This window comes from Macrotis lagotis, chromosome X (assembly GCF_037893015.1).
Source record: "Macrotis lagotis isolate mMagLag1 chromosome X, bilby.v1.9.chrom.fasta, whole genome shotgun sequence".
Classification (NCBI taxonomy): domain Eukaryota; kingdom Metazoa; phylum Chordata; class Mammalia; order Peramelemorphia; family Peramelidae; genus Macrotis; species Macrotis lagotis.
This window is the reverse complement of record NC_133666.1, coordinates 133,279,099-133,298,888: the sequence shown is the minus strand read 5'-3', so window position 1 is coordinate 133,298,888 and position 19,790 is coordinate 133,279,099. Positions and strand designations below refer to the sequence as shown.

Below are 19,790 nucleotides of genomic sequence, written 5' to 3'. Positions count from 1 at the left end.
AAAAACTTTAAGATTAAAGTTGGCTCTTAAATGTAAATATGTATTATTTGTAAAAGTAACAGCCATTTCAACTTAGCTGTATTATCACCATTAACACTAATTAACTCATCAACCTAAAACAGTCATCCAGAAATCTTGGTGTATCATTAGGGAAAAAAATTATACATGTATGTATTTAAAAGGTGATTCTGTTGATGACCAGAATAACCAGCAACTGAACAGCCTGGTCTAGCCTAGATACCAAATACTTGTAGTATAAATGAACTATTCAATTAAAACCTGTTCCTAGGATCATGAATTTGAAACTGGAAGGAGCCTTTGATGTAATCTAGTCTAACCCTCTCATTTTATAAATGAGGAAACTCAGACCCAGAGAGATTAAATGACTTTCCCAAAGTTACATGTACAGTAAGCAACAGAACCTGATTTCAAATACAAGTCCACTGCCTCTAAATCCTCTATGTTACACAATGACGCTAACTGTGATAGGATTGGACCTGCTGCCCATTATCAGTGCATGCTATCAACTAGAAGACACCAGTCAGCACAGAGACTAATTACAGTTCCAGAAAGCTGACAATAATGCTCCATGCTTCTCATCTCTACATAGAGAAGTGATAATTGAGACATATCTTTGGACATGGCTAATGTGGAAATTTGTTTTGCTTGGTTATGCATGTTACAAGGATTCTCCCTACCCCGCAATGAAAGGATGTGAGACAGAGAAAATAATTTTTTTTAAGAATTATATTTGCTTCTTTTACCTTTTTTTCCCTCTAGCACATCCTTCTGTTTGGAGATGAGTTCTCTCTCTCCTACTATTACCAAACCCTCAATTTCAGCACTAAATAGGTGGCTCCCTTCTTTTTTATTGACATATTCCCTCACTCTATCTTACTCTCCATATCTCTAATATCACACTCCTTTTTATACCCACTACCAACTGAAATGAAGAGAGAAAATGGAAGATAACAAGCTCCCAGAATTGAGAAGAGTAAAGAATCAAGAGATCACAAAAATAAAATAGCACATGAGTCTGGGAATGGAAAAAAAGCAACACTTCTTTCCACAGCTCTACTGTCCTGACACAAAGACATACCAACTGTCTGAGATAACGTTTTTTTTCCTACTTTTTTCAATCAACAAGCATTTGTTAGGTATTTTCTATGTGTGATTTGCTGTCCTGCATCTGTTGGAAATAAAATGATAATAAGTCATGATCTTTTCCATTTAGTAAATTATAGTCTAGGGCAAAGGTAGGAAACTCAAATAGAAATGATGCTATTTAGTAGCGTGTACTTAAGAATCCCTGTGAACTGAATACTGATTTAGAAAACCACATACTTAACATTGTCTGTGTTATATTATATTTTTTTTATTTTATTAAATATTTCCAATTACATCCTTTGGGAGCAAGGGGCCATCAGGATTAATGATTTGCCCAGGGACATACAGCTAATAAGTGTCTGGGGCTGAGTTTGTACTCAGTTTCTCCTAATTCCAGAGCTTGTACTCTACCATCTAACTACCCCCTCCCAATTACATCTTAATTTTGTTTTTTTTGTAAGGCAATGGGGTCAAGTGACTTGCCCAGGGTCACACAACTAGGTAATTATTAAATGTCTGAGGTCAGATTTGAACTAGGGCCCTTCTGACTCCTGTCAGAACCAGTGCTCTATCCATTATACTACCTCGATGCCCCCCTTTTTTGTTTGTTTTTGTTTTGTCAATTACATCTTAATTTGAATCTTCACACTTGGAAGCCTTATTCTAGTGGAGTGTTTGACTCCTCTGATCTGGAGGCATTTACATATTTTCATCTGCAAAATTGTGTTGGGGAGATGATAACACATGAACTAGGGTTGCTGTGAAAAAATGAATTTTGGAAGCCATAAAGCACCATGCAAAAACACATTGTTATTTCATCAGCTGTGATAAACCCCTGGTGAGGAAACTCTGTTAATCAAAGTAGCAGCAATTCTGCACTTTTCAGTCTTAAAGAGTTGCCTGAGGCACTTCAAGATCAGATGTCTTGTGCAGGATCATATAGCTAGTATGTGCCAAAAGCTACTCCAGCACTGGGTCTCTATCCACTTTTTGTGCATCCCCCCCCCCCCAGCTTTTGTTATGATTAGCATGCACCTCAGTTGTTCCTGAAAGTATGACAAAACCACAGTGCAATAATTGGTAATCAACATAATGACCTTTATTTTTTAAGAAAAGGTTTGGTTATGTTTGTTTACTCAAAGTATGGAATTCCAATTCCTGCATGAAAAAATGGTTAGCTCATTATGTCTCTACCATTCATTAGGAATAGTTTCATTGGAACAGGGTGCCCCCAGATGTGAAAGCTCCTTTATGAAGGCTAGTGAGCAAGTTATCATAGAGGGTGGCCTGAAACAACCTGCCATGTGACTTGGTCACAAAGCCAGTATATGTCAAAAGTGGGAGTTGAATCCCGGTCTTTCTGGCTCCATGGTCATTACTAGTTATTATATCATGTTACCTCTCATTTATCTAAAACTTTTTTGTACCTGTCTAGACATGTTCATAAAGATTTAAGAAGATTTCTTAGTTTTAGTATTCTTCCAGGATTGGAAATAGGATAGATCTCTATTTTCCTCTTTGATTCTTGGATCTTTGTCATGTCCCCTCTCTCAGGCTCAGATTTTCAGATAGAAGATTCCTGCTTGTTTGTTTTTAAAGTTTTTCTCCTATAGGCTCCTTTTCTTCTCTTCTACTTTACCTTAATTATCCCTATCTGGATTTTTTTCTTCTTGTTTTTTTTTCACCCCTGAGTAATGGTGCTCAGAAATCTAACCACTTTTAAATGCTCTACAAATGTGAATTCTGAGAGAGAGAGAGAGAGAGAGAGAGAGAGAGAGAGAGAGAGAAGGATTGATTGAATCAGGTGATTGATAATGTCCTTTCCAGCCCTAAAAAATCTTAGAAACTAAAAATCGGGAGGTAATTTGCATCATGTACTGATTCTCTTCACTCCCATCTCTACCCTGCTATGTCCCTATTATCAGAGATAAGCAAGAGATAGTTATACTACTTTCACATCATATCTTTCCCTTATAGGATGAGTTTGCCTTTTTGGGAAATCGAGGTTCAACATTTTTTACATATTGACTTAGCAACCTTCATTATTGCATTTGTGTACAAATTTCCCAAGATAATTTTTTATTTTAACTAGTCTCTCAAAACTCTCAAAATGGAAGTGAAGGGGAAAAATGTTTCATTAGATGTGTCCTCTATAGAGTAATAAGTAACCAGCTAAAAATCCTTCAAATGTTAGCTTTACTATTCAAATATTGAATTAGCTTTGGAAGAAGAAAAAAGTTAATAAAACATTTTTAAAATGTTAGAATTTAAACCTGAACATTCTGCATTATTAATCTTGAATTAATTCTCAAAAGCACTTTCTACTTTTATTAAAGCCTCATTATGAAAAATATTCCCTTTGTACTATTACTTTTCATAAAAATACTAATTGTTCTATGTACTTATATTCCAAATTCTATATATTGGCCCCACCTCAAATTACTATCTCTAGTCTTAATAATCCACATAATGAAAGCCTAATTAAATTTCAATCTTAAATAGGTGGCTCAGTACTCTAAGGATATAGAAGAAATTTCTACAATTAATAATGTGCTTATTAAGGGGCTGAATTCATAAATTGAACTCATGCAAATGCCTACAATAAGACATTTCAGTATATTTTACAAAGGAATTCAGAGCCTAAGAAGAGGAGAATGTATCTTGAAACAAGGGGGGGGTGGAGGTTTATTAGTTCTGACTTAATTGTGTCTAGTATTTACTCTTCTTCATTATAGTCATAGTTGCTGCTCTCAAAGATAGTTAATTGGATTAGTGACTTGCCCGAGGTTGTGCAACACCACTGAGGACACAGTGTACTGAGTATAGGAGTCAGAGGATCAAAGGGCATAACACCCATCCAAGTTTCCACTAATGCTTTGCCTTTTCTTCATGGTCATCTATGGTATTCTTCATTTGGTTTGGGAGGTGTACTCATCATGGCCCATATTTAATGCTAGCTCAGAATTCAACCATGATGAGAAATCTATGGGGGCATGGTGTCAAGTATATATCTGTAGGTCCTCAATAAATTATTGTTTGGTTACTAGGAGCTATAATGTGATGAGACGAGCATAGGGACTGAACATGTGATTTCATTGGTATAGGGAATTAAAACGCCCTGTATCAATGTCCATCTTATCCTGCTATTGGTTCCTAGACAATTTCTAGAAAAGTACTGAAGGTTTCATAGCCAGTATATATCATAAGCAGGTCTTGAACTTGAGTCTTCCTGGTTCTGACACCAGCTCTCTATCTTCTAGCCTTTCCTCTCTAATATAACAGCTGTAATTTTAGTTTGGTCTGTTATATAATTACTTCTCTACTTGTTCTTAACTCTTCTATTAGGTCTTGAGGTCAGGAGCAACTCTTTGCATCTCCCACAGTACCTAGAACAATTCTGTTCAAATAGAAGACTTTGTTAAATTTCACACAGTCATTATATATTGAATATGTGATTTATAGACTGATTTAAGAAGGGAAGATCAAGAATAAACTTTTACAGGGAAAGGATAGTTGTTTTCAAGTAGTAGGGGGAAGCAGGTAAATGAAACATAAAGGATGAGTTTATTTTAGGATAGTTCTGTTTTTCCCCCCATGAACTTCCTTTTTCCTGAGTTTTGGAACTTAGAGGAAAATTGTTTTCGGAAAACCATAGCTTACTTTGATGTGCTCTGCTTTCTCCCCAGGAACGACATTTCTTTTGATCTCATTGCTGTGGTCAATTGTTGTGTTTAAACGCCTGAAGTTCCAGCATTTGGTTACATGGATACTTGTTTCCAGAGTGCTAAGTGAGAATTTGGGGTGCTTTCCTTTAGCAGAAGGGATGCTCGTGTCTGGCTGCTGTATCCACTTTCCTTTATCAGCAGCATGTTTGAGAAGTGGCAGAAAGACATACCAGTGACTGACCAATAGGAAGGCAGCACACAGACCTGTGACATGGGACAAGAAGAATGTTGTCCACTTTGAGGAGACCGTTCCTATCGCCCTTTTTTTCATGGCTGGTGTTGCAATTGGTTCTGTGACTGGCCTTCCCCACTCTGTGTGGGCAGGAAGTCCCAGTTTATGCTGAATTGTTAAACACTATGATTCAGAAAATCGTGATGCAGATTGTCACAGTAGATCACCCCAAGGAAGCAAAAGCTTGGAATAATAAAATGAAAAAATCCAGTTATGACCCAGCAGACTTGATCTTTGAGTACTTTTCTTAGGATTTCAGAGAAACTCTTCTTGATGGAGGTCATCTCTTTATTCTCCTGAGAGTAAAATAAAAGCCACCAGATCTCTTCCTTTATAGGTTACCTCATTATGTCCCTTACATTATCTCTAATCACATATCTTAGCTAACAGGAGTTATAGCCAGAGTGCCACATTTGTGTCTCCAGGATTTACAAAAAGATAATAAATAAGCACTGAATCCATTAGAGTAAATTTAAAACTTCATTATTATCAGTGTTCTTTTTTAAACTTTGATATACATATCCTCAATCACATAAACTGAGGAATTTATTTGCTCAAAATGGGGTGTGAGGAGATAATATTGTATGATGACTAAGTCAGGAGCCCTGGGTTCTGATCCCAGTTCTGCCAGTAACTACCTGTATGACTTCAGGTAAATCATGCATTTATCTCTTTAGTTTTCTCCATCTGTAAAATGAAGGTCATAGGTGGTGGGTGAGATAATCTTTGAGGTTCCTGATTTATTTATAAGAATCAAACTTGTATGTATTATAGCATTTCTATTCTGTAGACCATATCTTCATACAAGTCCCAAAAAATAGCAGAGTCCTACAGACTTGTTATTTCTGGACTTGAGAGAGGGGAAGAGATAAGTGGTGGCTTTTTAATAAGCCTATTTATCCCATTTTTATTTATTTATTCTTTTTTTCCCCAAGGCAGTGGGGGGGGGGATGTTAAGTAACTTGCCCAAGGTCACCCAGCTAGGTAATTATTAAATATCTAAGGTCCAACTTGAACTCAAATCCTCCTGACACCAGGGGCACTGCTCTAACCACCTAGCTGCCCCTCCTCTTTATTTTTTAAAACAAATCATTTCAGAAACCTTCATTAGATAAAGGCATACATATCCATATTGTTTTTTACCTTCAGTAATGGGATTTGAGGTTTGGCTTGGGTTTGGGGTGGGGCAGATTGTTTTTATAATCTGCTTCCTAAAACTCACCTCTACCATACAGAAATGTTTCTGTGAAATCTTTATTTGCTGGACAGCCTCAAATACTTTGGTATTGCATAAGCTCCAGGAGTCTGGAGCCTTCCTTGGTTAGTGCAAAGGAACTGGATCTTTCTGACATTCCTTCCTGAGGTATCCATGCCACCTCAGTGGCCCTGGAGAGTTGCTTAATATCTGCCCTCTCTCTGAACTCCCTCTTTGGCTTGATACTTGAGACTCACCTTGTGTGTTCACTATATTAAAAAAAAAATCAAAACCTAATAAAATCCATATTGGAGACGGTGACTCAGCTTTGGGGTTGGGACCAGAACTGGGCAGTTTTTTTTTTGGTTCAGAAATCTCAGGAACAGTCAGCCAGGCCAGAGTTATTTTCCTTCCTTAAAATTCCCAACAGAGCTTCCTGCAGTCTCTGGGCCAGTAGTTGCTGGGTTTCTTTGCAGCTATTGTTGAATGATTTAAGAGTCCAACCCGGCTCATGAGTTTGGATTTCCCTTACAAAACTATTTGGAGCCATAAACCTGTCAGCTCAAGGCACGTTTTATATTTTCTAGGTAGCAATAATCCCGAATACACCGTTTTGTGTTGTCCTCGGAGTCTCCCCTTGCCACCTTCTGCTCTCAATGAGATATTTATCTCCTTTCTCCCTTTCCAGACTTTCTGCCATCTTCAGCAGGTAACCAGCCTGACAACAGAGAATTTGGGGTGGGGTGGGTTTAGGGGGTTGTAGGAAAGCGGCAACACTCGGGAGATGGGAGGGAGGAGGGAGAAACTCATCTCAAGATAGCAGAATTCATTCAGCCTTCTCTGAGGCAGCTGTCCAAGAAACTTCTTTAATCTGCAGGTAGGGTCAAGCAGAAGGCTTTGCTGGACAGACCATGCTCTCAGATCCCCTGGCTCAGCCCAGTGTCCAGTCTTAGAGTTTCCATCCCTTCCTCCTCTTTCCTGCCCCCCCATCCACATACCCAGCCCCCTTCCCAGCACAGCCTTACCAACACCTGCTGCTGGAAATGGTATGAAATATGAAGAGTTTTTAAATGAGGGCTATCTTCCAGATATTATGTAAAAACTACAGAGAGTGATTAGATCAAATGCAAACAGCAGATGATTTTAAAAAGTAACCAGTTGTAACAGTTGCATCCAGGAGGAAGTGGACTGTAGAAAAAGAAAGTGGGCCAGGACTTGGGCTAGGTCATGCTGCCTCTGTGTGGAATTCTTTAGCAGAATGCATGAGAAGGCCAAAGTTCTCACTGCACTGTTTCCATGGCAAGCTTGTGTCCTTCACAAGATTGCAACTGCTTCCTTCATGATTTTTGTAATGAGATAGGATGTAAAATGCTGCCCTAAAAGGTTATCTTCTTCTGGATTAGGATAGTCATTTTAATGGTTTACCGCCTGAAAAGACTTTGAATACTATCTGGTCCACCCCCTCCCCATCATTTTACAGAGGCCCAGACAGGTTAAATCATTTGTCCACACAGGTACTCTGACTTCAAACCCAGCGTTCTTCAGGGCTGACCTCTCACATAAATCTTTTTCAGTCTTGGCTTGAACCACATGAAGTCATTATGAGCCAGTCAGGAGTCATTAGTACATAGTTTCACCTAGTCCTATTATGAAACTCTATTTGAGAGGTGGAGATGGAGAAGAAATAGAAGGGTCTGTTGACTGGAGACAAAGGACACCAAAAAAAGGAAGAGGGGACATCTTTTATAGAGCTCTTTCCCTTAGAATTGTCTGTGCCCTTTATTCTTGTCACTTAGGTTTTATCTATTTGGGTTTTTTTCTTCTCTACCTGGGCTTAGAGAGAATAGTTGTTTTAGGATATATTCTGTACCTTTGGGCCAATGCTTAATTGATATTTGAGATGTTGGGGTGCTGGGACAGTATACCTATCCAGTTGTCCCAATATTAGGATGTTTGTATTGAAAAGAAATCTCTCTTAAAGTGAACCTTGTTTTATGTGATGCCCAAGCAACTCCTAATTTTTTTAGTTAAAAAAAGTTTTTCATAAAGCATGCAGCCATCAGCTAGGTTATCTGTTTTGTTTTAAAACAAACAAAAACACAGATTCTAACCAGGGTTGCTTATAGTGGGGGTAAACTTCAATAAAAGTCATTCATTGAAGAGTGTTTGATGCCACTGTGTGCCAGAGCCCAGAATTGGGCTTTGGAATGGTGCAAGAGGAAATTGAAGCAAAAGATATATAAAAGAATCAGGAGGCATAGACCCTGGCTTCCCTCTGGGGACTTCCAGATCTAACGAGAGTATTTAACAGATACTCCTGACTAGAAATATAGTAGTTAAATATAGTAATAAATATAGTAGTTAAAGTCAGGAAGACCTGAGTTTGGACCTATTCTGATAGTCTATTACCCTGGACAAGTCAGCCTCTTCCAACATCAATTTCTTCATCCAGAAAATGAAGATAATAATAACCCTATCTCATGGGTTAGTCTTAAGGATCAAGGGAGATGACATGTTAATCACTTTCCAAACCTTAAAGTGCTATGTAAATGTTACTATATTTATAATATCAATATAACATTTATAAAATTTATTATTAAGCTTTTAAAAACATGAGGAAAGATATAAAAACAAACTCAAACTAAAATAGCTGTTTAATGCACTACTTTGCTCTAGAAAACTACCTTAGTAGCATCTAAAAGAGCATTTAATAAGGACTATTACCTAGCAACCTAGCATGCAAACAGGTCTGGAACATGTTTTATTGTGACAGAGGTGGTGGTGAGGGTTGGGGGAAGAATTGAAGGAAATGTCTATTCTAATCTCCATGGTCAACTCTCTCTCTCTCCTCTATCTGCCATGATACTTTTCTGTCCTATCTGGCTGAAGTTACCACCATTAGGAGGACTCTGGTCTTAAAAACATAAAGTCACTGATATTATCTTCAGAAAATCACTTTTACAATGGACACATGGTAGCTAAAGAAGTCAATTAGTACATATTTGGTAGGTACTACACACCTTTCTAGGCAACGGTGAACCAAAGACAAAAATGAAACTGTCCTAGAGCAGCTTCCATTCTATCAGAGGAGACAGCAATACATAAAAAGGAATCTAACTATAGACAAAAATATACATACATACCACACAATGTAAGAGAAGATGAGGATGAGGGATCTGGGAATTTTCTGTAGCCCTTCCATAGCAGAGATTAATTTTATTAGGCTTATTGTGACCTAAGAAGTGATAGAAGAGTGTGTGTGTGTTTGTGTGTGTGTGTGTGTGTGTGTGTGTGTGTGTGTGTGTGTGTAAGTAGACACAGGAATTTGGAATGGAGAACAGCATGGTAGAAAAAGCTCTGAGGGACCACATATGGCACAGACAGACCACAAGAGGTGGTCCCAGAGCAACAGCATGCCAGTGGGAAAGCAAAGGAAGTACACTATAAAGTAACTTCCCCTGCCTCATGATTTGGGGAACTAGCCTGGCCTTTATCCATCAAAGGGAAGTTCTCATGTCAGTTGCTCTTTCACTAGAGAAACAAAAGCCGAATTCAACTGTAGAAAATTTAAGATTCGTTATCTGAGACCAGAAAAGATGAGAAAATATTATGACAGCTGATCAGAGATCTGAGAGCTTAGTAATCAAGTCTTTAGGGTTATAGGAAATTGAGCTCTGTTCCTACCTAACACGAGTCTCTATTTGAACAGCCATCCTTCCAGTCACCTGTGTGTTTGCCACCTTGCAGTCATCCTCTACTCTGTCTCTCACCCTTATGCTCCACCCCATCCTGCTTATTCAGTCAGTTATCAAATCTTATCCATTTTACTTCCACAAGTTCTCTTTCATTCATCCCCTTCCTCCAGGCGCTAGAGCTGATCCTCATCTTCTTTCATCTGGACTACTGCAGTTGTGCCCTAGTTTTTCTCCAGATCTCCAAGTCTCTCCCATATCAGCAAAATCGATAGCCCTCTTTTATCCAAAAGCTTCAGTGACTCCTTTTTCTTGCCTCTAAGGTAAACTACAAACTCTTTAGTTTGGCATTTAAGGCCCTTCTTTGGCTCCAACCCCTCATTCCCCCTTCATGTTCCAGTTCAAGTGGATTACTTACTGTTCTCTAATACTTTGAAACCCATCTTTCTCTTCTTTGCCTTTGTGTGGGCTGTCTTCTATTTCCTGGAATGATTGCCCTCTTCTTTTTTCTTAGAATCTCTAACTTCAAAACTCAACTGAAGGACCAACTTTTTACAGAAAGTCCCCCATTTCTTAGTGATTTTCCCTTACTCTTCAAATCACATTGTAATTACATTGTATTGACTTCTCCACTTACATTCTGTTCTCTCCAATAGAATATAAACTTCTTCGGTTCAAATTGTTTTCATTTTTGTCTTTGCATTCCAAGCATGTTCCTTGCACACACGGTTTAAAAAAAACTTATTGAATTATGATGAATTCTTTATAAACCCGGAAGATCACACATTCAAAGGAAGTGTTCAAATATGGAGTATCATAGGAACCAAATGTCCTGGTGTAGAGAGAAGAAATCCCTGGACAGGGGACAAAAGTTGGTGTTTATTGTTTTGATTGGTTTATAGTTTTTTTCCTTCAACAAATCAAAAGCTGGAATCTTAAATCCTGGTTTCATATCCTGGCTGTTCTATTTTTTAGCTGTGGAACCTCAGGCAAATCCCATAACCCCTCTAAAGCTTAGTTTTCTCATCCCAAAAATAGGAATAATAAAAAAGTGAGCCCTAAAGTTCTCCTTAATTGAGTTACTTATTTCTTTTTCTCTGCTAAAGGTTAGTAGATAACTAAGTACATTTAAGAGAGTTTAGCTATCTCTCTTGAATTCAAGTCATCAGGACCAAATGAGATACATTCCATACCCTGAAAGAAAAGTAAGCTATTGTAAAGACTGTGGAAAATTGGGAAAATGCAGTAACAGAGATACTTTGAATCTCAAAGATAAAAAAATAAAGAGTATGAAGTCTGTAAACTAAGTCAGTGAGCTTGACTTCAACTCATGACAGAATGCTAAAATGTATTGTAAAATCAAATTAATGTCTTATTGTATTATTAAGCTATCAAACATCTTGAAAAGGAAGCAGTGATTACAAGAATCCAACCAAGATGGTTTCACTAACATTTCATGACGGACTAACTCTTCCTTTTTTTTGAAGCAAGATTACTGGACTAAGTATCATGAAACTGCTGTATTGGTTACCTAGATTTGAACAGAGGATTGGACAGAATCTCTCTTATTTTACTTGTGGAAAGATAGGGAGATATGGACTAGAAGATAGTGCATTTAGATAGTTTGGGAAAAGACTAGATGACTGAATCCAAACAAATCAGCTTCCCAAATACAGGATAAGGGGATGTGACTAGACAAGCAACTCATCTGAAAAAGAAATGGAGTCTTTAGTGGACTGAAAACTCCCAAGAGTTAAGACAGTGACATGGCACACAAAAAAGCTAATAATGTCCAGGAATAAAACAGTGATAGTCTCTTTGTATTCTTTCCTTATAATCAGAGCACATTTGGAGTATTATATTCAGTTCTGGGTGCCACGATTTAGGAAAGATATTGATGCCCTCCCTAGTTTCCTTTCTTTCTCACCTAAACTCCTGCAGTCTACAGGATGCTTTCCCTAATCCTTCTTAATTCCAGTGTTTCCCTTTTGTAATTAATTCCTGTTTATCTTGCATAAACTTGCTTTGCATATAATTGCTTGCATGTGGTCTACCCCATTTAGACTGTAAGTTCCTCAAGAGTAGAGACTGTCTTTTGCTTCTTTTTTATATCTCTAGTACTTAGCACAGTACCAAGCTCTTAATAAATGTTGATAGATTGTAGGAAGTTGCAAGGAAGGAAATTTAAGTTTTATGTCAGAAAAAGCTTCCTTAGGGGCAGCTAGGTGGCATAGTGAATAGAGCACTGGCCCTGGAGTCAAGAGGACCTGAGTTCAAATCCGGCCTTAGACACTTAATAATTACCTAGCTGTGAGACCTTGAGCAAGTCACTTAACCCCACTACCTTGAAAAAAAGAAAAAGCTTCCTTACAGTTAGAGCTACTTAAAACAGTAGGTGGGTGGATTCCCCCATTGTGGGAAGAGACAGGATGACCACTTTTCAGGTATCATAGTGGCATTTCCATATGGTCAGGGGTTAGACTAATTAAGTAGCTGCTTGGGTCCCTCTGAACTTCTACTATTCTATAACTTTGTAAAGACAGTTACTGCCCAAAAAATATTTACAATTAACTATCAAAGTAAAACATAATAAAGTAGAAGGGCAAAGATTTGTAGAGATCATCTAATCTAATGGTCCCCAACCTTTAGGTTCCAGAACACCATTCCCATTCCATTCCAGTAATGCCTGCTAGACTGATCTCTGCCTGGATCTCTACTGATCTCAAATTTAGCAAATATGTTGACTTTGAGATTTATTAATCAATCAATTTATTAAGTGTTTGGGATACAGAGTCAAAACTGAAAACAGGTACTGCCCTCAAAGAGCTTCCATTTTATTGCGGTAGAACAGAAGTTCTACAGATAAGGAAAATTGCCAGTAAAGTCATTCATTTCTATGCTTTTTCAATGTCCTTATCCACAAAATGGGACTACTACTCATTTCCTAGGGATATTTTGACAATCAAATCAGAGAAAGGGAATAAGCATTTATTAAATATCTACTATTTCCCAAGCATTTTGTGAAGAGCTTTACAAATATTAACTCATTTGATCCTCACAATAACTCTGAAAGACAGGTTCTACTTTACATTATCCCCATTTTGCAATTGAGGCAAGCAATTTATATTATGACTTGCTTAGCTCAGGTGTCCTGAAGATCCCATTTGAACTCAGGTCTTCCTGATTCCAGACCCCAGCCATCTAACTACTGCAAGTCTCTCTGCCTCAAGCAAACTCATTAAATGAGAAAGTCATTTAATTTCTGAGCCTTGGGGTCTTTGTCTATAAAATGGCAATAATAATACTAGTACTTCCTACCTCACAGCTTTGTTGTCAGACTCAAATGAGCTAAAGAGCATTTTGTAAAAGGCCTAGTGTCAGTTTTAATTTTTTTGTCTGTTTAATAGATGCATTTTATCCCCCCATTTTAGAGAAGAGAAAAAACCAGGCAGACACAGGTGAACTGACATGCCCAGAGTTTTGAACAACGATGGGAACACAGGCCTCTCAGTTCCTAAACTTTCCATTACACCATTCTGTCATTCAGATCACCTCAGAGTTCCAAAAATATTTGCTACTGTGATCTCTTAATGAGGGCACAGTAAGTAGTGTTGGCTGCCCAGTATTATCTACCTGGAACAGGGACTGCCTGTGTCACAACAAACTAGATTTCTAAGTTTTTCCAGTCCTCCTGGCTCTGAAGAGCTAGTGCAAGACTTCACCTCTTGTTGGAAAAGGGCATTTCAGGCAAAGAGGGCAGGAGGTTTTTTTTTTTCCTTGAGACTTTCCGTTTTGAGTGGAGCTCTTTATCTTTTCTGCCTGGGATCCTTCTGAAAGACAATGGGCTCCATTCTCTGCATTCCCATTTAGTTGCCTTCTCTGTACACACAGAGCCCCTGTTTGCTTCAGATGGAGCTCAGCATAGAGAGCAAGAGGCACACGCCTAGAGAGGGGGGACCCCGCTTAAAAAAAGCAACCAGTGGGGTGACCAAGGCACTTTGAGCTCAACAGCCATGGGCTGAATTACTGACCCAAGTTGGGCCCTGTATGCTCTGCCAAATATACCAGGAATATTGTAAAAAGATCCTATCTAAAATGCCAGTCTCGATATTGTGACAAACCATTTATTACAAGAAGAGAAAAAAAAACAGCTGATCCATTCAGGTCTGTTGGCTGGAGCAGGGAACTGGGAATCAAGAACTGGAAGGAACCTAAGAGACAATGGAATTCAGCCCCTTCAGTTTGTAAATGAAGACCCTGAGACCCAAGGTGGTGAGTGATGTTTTAATGTTCACAAAAGGACTAAGTGTCATATTTAAACCCAAGTTTTCTGTCTCCAGAACCAGTGCTCTTTCAGTGCCCCAGGTGAGGTCTTGCAAGATACTGAAAAATTGGATACTTAAGTTCCAGTGCAGAAGAACTGTCGAGAACAGATTCACCAGAGAAACTGTAAAGCAAAAGTAGGAATGGTATCACTTGGCTTCAAAATGAAGGGGGCAGGATGTTGCTATTTTTTATTTTTTGCTGCTTTGCTAACATAGAATACCCACACAGATCCTATCTACCATAATAGATAGAATACCATAGATATATACCATAATAGGAGTAATAGATCAGGATAGAGAAGTATCAGGCTACCACATGCTTCCTAATTAACTAAAAAAAATTGTCCGTGTTTGTTTTACATAACTTTGCATACATTATCAATTACACAAAATTGCAACTGCTATGAAATGTTTCAAACCAACTCCAGCCAAAAATAATGCATTTCTAAACTCAGCCTTCTCCTGGGAACCTAAAAAAAAAAGTACTAACCATTATTTAGAGAGAGGGAGATGTATGTCAGAAGGTACTGATTTATGGCTTCTACAGGAAAAGTTGTCAACCCTGTGGGAAACTTTTAGTAACAAAACATTGAAGGAATCTGTGAGGCTCTTTTAGAAAAAAGGAATTGGGGTAACAAGTAACATTGACAGATTTAAAATCAATATAGAAAACTTACAGGTGTGAAAGAAGCTGAGGGATGATGAAATTACTTTTTAGTCCCTAGGTTTCTTGCCCTCCCTAGCCCAGGACCAGAAAACACACAACAGATGCCAAAGAAAACTACCAGTCATCTCATTCCAGTTCCATATTGCATGTCAACTCCAGAGAGATACTGACCCATCTAGCTCAACCCCATTTTTCTCCCTTCCTTTTGGAAGATATTAATAAAGTGACACTTCACTTTCTTCCATGTGCAGCCTCTGTAGCCCTTTCACAGCTATTCCCCTATTGGTTTCTCACAGCAATCCAAGGAGCCAGGCAAGGCTGGGATCACTGCCCCCATTACAAAGGTAGATGAGGGAGCAGAAGGCCATAGAATTTAGGTTTATTCGATGATAACGGCAAATCTAGACCTGATCCTCAGATCTCCCAACTCCTCCTCCACTCTCTGTGTGTGTGTATGTGTGTGTACATACACACATATATTCACTTGCTTTCAAGCTACCCAACAGAAGATTTCAATGGAGATGAGAGAACAATCAGATTTTAAGGATCAGATCTTTGACAGTGTTTAGGGCAAAAAATTTTTAAACTATTTCTTAACAGCATATACAGGTATACCTATACAGCAGAAGATGCATGTCACTGGCCAGAATCTCATTACAGGGAAAAGTTAAGTTTCATAGATACAGGGTTGTATGATGGAGTTTGGGTCTGATATGTTAAACCTGTTACTGGGAACTGGAGCATTGTCATGTAGGGCAGAGGTATAAAACATTTCCCAGTGCTGTCAGAACCATGGGGAATATGTAACAAAATAAATAAAATCACAATAAAACATAGATGACATCACTATGTGATTTTCTAAATCAGTATGCACCCATCCTAAGGGATCCTGTTAAAGTTTGACCCATCACTTAGAGCATTTCCATAGAAGGAAATCTTATCTATGAAGTATGGAGGATGAGTAAATTGCCTTTCTCATGATGAATGATTCAGACACAGGTCCAAGCTCCCCTGAGCCTATTCATCCTGTGGACTTCTGCATTTCAGGCAAATGAGGCAGAGCAAAGGTGTGAGGAGATTCTATAAGGAAAAGACTGCTTATTGCTTGTGGAAGGAAAGCAAACTGTCAAGTTCAAGTTAGGGCCCTGGCAAAACTGCCAATCCACAAACTATTTTCTTACCTTTTACCTTTACTTACCTTTTCTTCTCCTTTTGTGTGCTTTCAAAATGGCCCCTGAAATCCCCACCACCACCACAACACCCCTTCCTTGATCTGGCACCTTCCCAAATCACTGACCTAAGCCCTCAACCTTTCTCACTTTCCCCCAACTCCCCCTTCATTAAGAAAAACCTGTCCTTGATCCCATTTCCCATGTGCTAGTGGTTGTGCATTAATTCATTAATAGCAGGCTATCTGTATACAATCTGCTTTTGGGGGGGGGGGCTTGTAAAATTTGCCTTTTTTGCTTTTTAAATAGCAATTTTGTATTTTAACCACTTTAAGACCTAAGATTATAGATTTAAAACTGGAAGGGCTGTTAGAGGCCATCAAACTCAACCTCCATATTTTACAGATAATGAAATTGAAGCATATAGAAATTAAATGTTTTTCCAAGGGTCAAACAATAACCTTAACCTTATTGGAAGAGATTTGCACCCTGATCTTAGAGTCTGATGCTTTTTTCCTTGAACTTTTTGTTGCCTCTGGATGTAGCTGGATGGGCAGCCTGTCAAATTAGTTCATCAGTTTATATTCTTGGAGGCATTTAGGTGAAGTGTATAGAATACTGAACTTGGAATCAGGAAGACTCATCTTCATGAATTCAAATTGGGTCTCAGACTCTTTCAAGCTGTGTGACTCTGGGCAAGTCACTTCACCCTGTTTGTCTCAGTTCCTCATCTATAAAATGACCTGGAGAAAGAAATGGCAAACCACTCCTGTTCCTTTGCCAAGAAAACCCTAAATGAGGACACAGAGAGTCAGAAACAGATCCAACTGAAATAACTAAACAAAAATGCTTGGACAAGCATGATAAAAGATAAGTTGGACCTAAAAGTGACCAGGAGGAAAATACCTTAAGTTGCATGTTTTAAAATTGCCAAGTCCATACAGTGATCCCCAAACTGCCTCTGCAGAAGCCCACCTGACTCATCTTGTTGAAATCACAGATACTAATCAGTACAAGAAGAGACTTTTGAGTATATGGAAAGCAGTAGTCTTAAGAGATATTGGAATTCATTTCCTGACCATGTCACTGCTGGCTTCTCAATGTTAGACAAATTGCTTAACCTCTCTGGACTGCAGCTTTTTCCTTAATAACACCTTGCTATCACCTCCCTACTCTTTGACTCAGCTCCCTTAATTTATTCCTTTTTGCCTTTGGCTGCTCCTGTAGTCTTTAGTAGACTTTGAGGATTGGTCTAGTTCTAGATCTATCCAATCTATCCAGCACTGACTCTTGCCTTAATAGTTTTGAGTTGATTTTATTTTGTCTTTTGTTTTTTGGGGACACAGATCTCTTCCAGAGTTGCAGATCATAATCAGAGAACTAGTGACCTGGGATATGACCAGCCGGGGGCAGTAAAAGAATTCTAGTTCATTCCCTTGAATGTTTTTTTACCCAAGGCCAGTTTGAAGTGAAATTATACTTTCCCTCAGGGTGCCAAATGCTGTACTTTATCTCCTGTATTCTACTCCTATCTACTCAGTTGACCACCACAAATTATGAAACCAAGGCCAGGACCTCTCCATCATAGTGTGGAAGGACTACAAAGCTCCTTGAGGACAGGGACAGTTTCATTTTTGACTTATCTATCACTGGGACCTAACACAGTTTCTCACATATGGTAAAGACACTTGAATATTTCTTGGAAATTAATTTCAGAGAGGCAGGATTCTAAAGCTCCTGGTGAAGGGATAAGGATGCACACAGGTGCAAGTAGGTTAAGGAAGATGAGGATATTGTAGAGAAAAGAGCAGCCAAGGGATTTTCCTTTGCCCTAAGCTCTTAAGAAAAATCACAGGGTCAGCCAGTTGTGAAAGGTTGTCAGGGACCACCTGTCATCTTGTGTCAAGCAGCCACCTCTGACAGGAAAGTGACCCATGATTCATTTAGTCCCAGATCTCAGTTTTCCTGTTTACAACATGGGAAGGTAAAATCTAAGTTAAATATCATCACCATCTAAAAGATCCTGGATCTCCTTTAGTAGGACTTGACATAGGCACAAGGAATACTAGTCTTAGGAAGTGACCTCTGCTGACATCCCTCTCCAGGGAGTGGCTCTGAGTAGGAGGCAGTCATTTAACCATATTGGGTCTTTTCCACCCTCCCTACAGTCTTCCTACTATCAACACCCACGCGGGGCTGAACCAGTCATCTGCTCATGTCACAAGAATGGTGGCCCAAGCATTATTGCTTCACTTATTGTTTTGCAGAGACTAATCTGAATTTGATGAGTAAAAGTGGGAGGAAGGATAAGCTGGGAAGGAGCAGCTGCCCTCAGAAGTACTGGGAATAAATAGTTTGTGTAGAGTTGATGTCTTTTTTAAGATCCTAAACTCCAAAGAACAGAGTAAAAGTATTCATACACTAGGGGAACTCTTAGGAGTGGAAGGGCTAGAGGAAAGGGGAAGGAATAGTCTGAGACAGTGGTCTGCAGTGGTTTTGGACCCCAATAGGCCTTTCACATTATCTCTAGATTTTGTAAAATAATAATAATAATAAAAAATCATAGGAAACATCCTTGTATAGAGAGAAAGAGTACTGACTGAAATCAAATGTTATCTGTGATACTATGGAAGGGTAACCTTGGGGAAGTCACTGAACATCCCTGTCACTGTCTTTATCTGTATTGGGAGGGTGCTAGTCTAGATAGCCTCTGAAGACCCTGCCTGCTCTGTTCTAATTTATAAAACTTCAAAATCTTAAATATAGATCATAACCATGCCTAGTGGCTCTTTTTGAAACCTAGAATTTCCCTAAATATTATCCAAATAGATCAACCCACAAAATTATGGTCCATTCACATAATTTGAAGTTCCTCGGCCTCATCTGTTTCTGTGACAATCCATGGGCTACCATATGGAGAATCTATAGGTAAAAACTGCATCAGAATTGGTGCCTGCCATATGGGGGGGCGGTATATCTAGACATAAAAATGTGGCGTTTGTATTGCTTTTCTAGTGCAGGAGTAACAGGATCAGCGCCTTCTAAGGCATTGCGCACAATCCCCTCAAGGAAGCCCCACGGAGCTAGTGTTAAAATTCAGACCTGTCCTCCTCTGCCAAGCCCCGGCGTGAGCGTTACAAGGCAAACACCGGCACGTGAACGAGGCTCTGGATGATTCCATTCCACAGCCGACCGCAGCACGCGTTAGTGCCTTCTTGCTCCGCAGACGTTCATTCCTGTTCAGGGATGCTCCTCGGCCTCACCTGCAGCTCCCAAGTTCTGAGCAACGTTCAGGGCCTGCGGATCGTCTGCTTTTGAGAAAGGGCCTTCGAGTAGCACGGCGCGGCTAAAGCTTTGGAAGGAGCTTATTTAAGATTGTGCCCTTTCAAGTTTGGGGGTTTGGCTTGGCCGTGCCCTGCTGCCCGGGCCCCGCTGCCCTGGCCCCGCTGATCGTGCCCGCAGGCAGGCGGCGGTTCCGCGTCCGTGCGGTACCAGAAAAGGGGCAGCCCCAGCACGCGGGCTCCGACCTGGCCCCGCTGGGAGAGCCGCGGGGGCCGGGGAGGCCGCGGGGCCCCGGCTCGCTGGGGGCTGGGGGCGGAGCTGCGCCGCGGCCTGACCCGACCCGGCCCGCAGTAAGAGAAGAGAGTGTATGGGGGCCACGGGCTCCCGTCCCGAGCC

General features: G+C 39.6%; 2 protein-coding genes across 12 annotated transcripts in view; one reads left to right on the top strand and one right to left on the bottom strand.

Moving 5' to 3' along the window:
* CHLSN (cholesin) overlaps positions 1 to 19,790 on the top strand; it is a 382,075-nt gene that overhangs the window by 242,498 nt on the left and 119,787 nt on the right. The window lies entirely within an intron of this gene.
* GPR146 (G protein-coupled receptor 146) overlaps positions 1 to 19,790 on the bottom strand; it is an 87,126-nt gene that overhangs the window by 67,149 nt on the left and 187 nt on the right. Inside the window, exon 2 of one of the 6 annotated variants that reach the window (XM_074200974.1) lies at positions 19,215 to 19,409. The exons of 2 other annotated variants lie outside the window; for them this stretch is intronic. In XM_074200974.1, the coding sequence (XP_074057075.1) occupies positions 19,215 to 19,293 (79 nt within the window). In that variant the 5' untranslated portion in view covers positions 19,294 to 19,409. Of the gene's footprint in view, positions 1 to 4,767; positions 19,410 to 19,790 lie in introns of those variants that run through there. 3 more of the 6 variants (XM_074200969.1, XM_074200970.1, XM_074200972.1) reach the window with 3 other exon arrangements.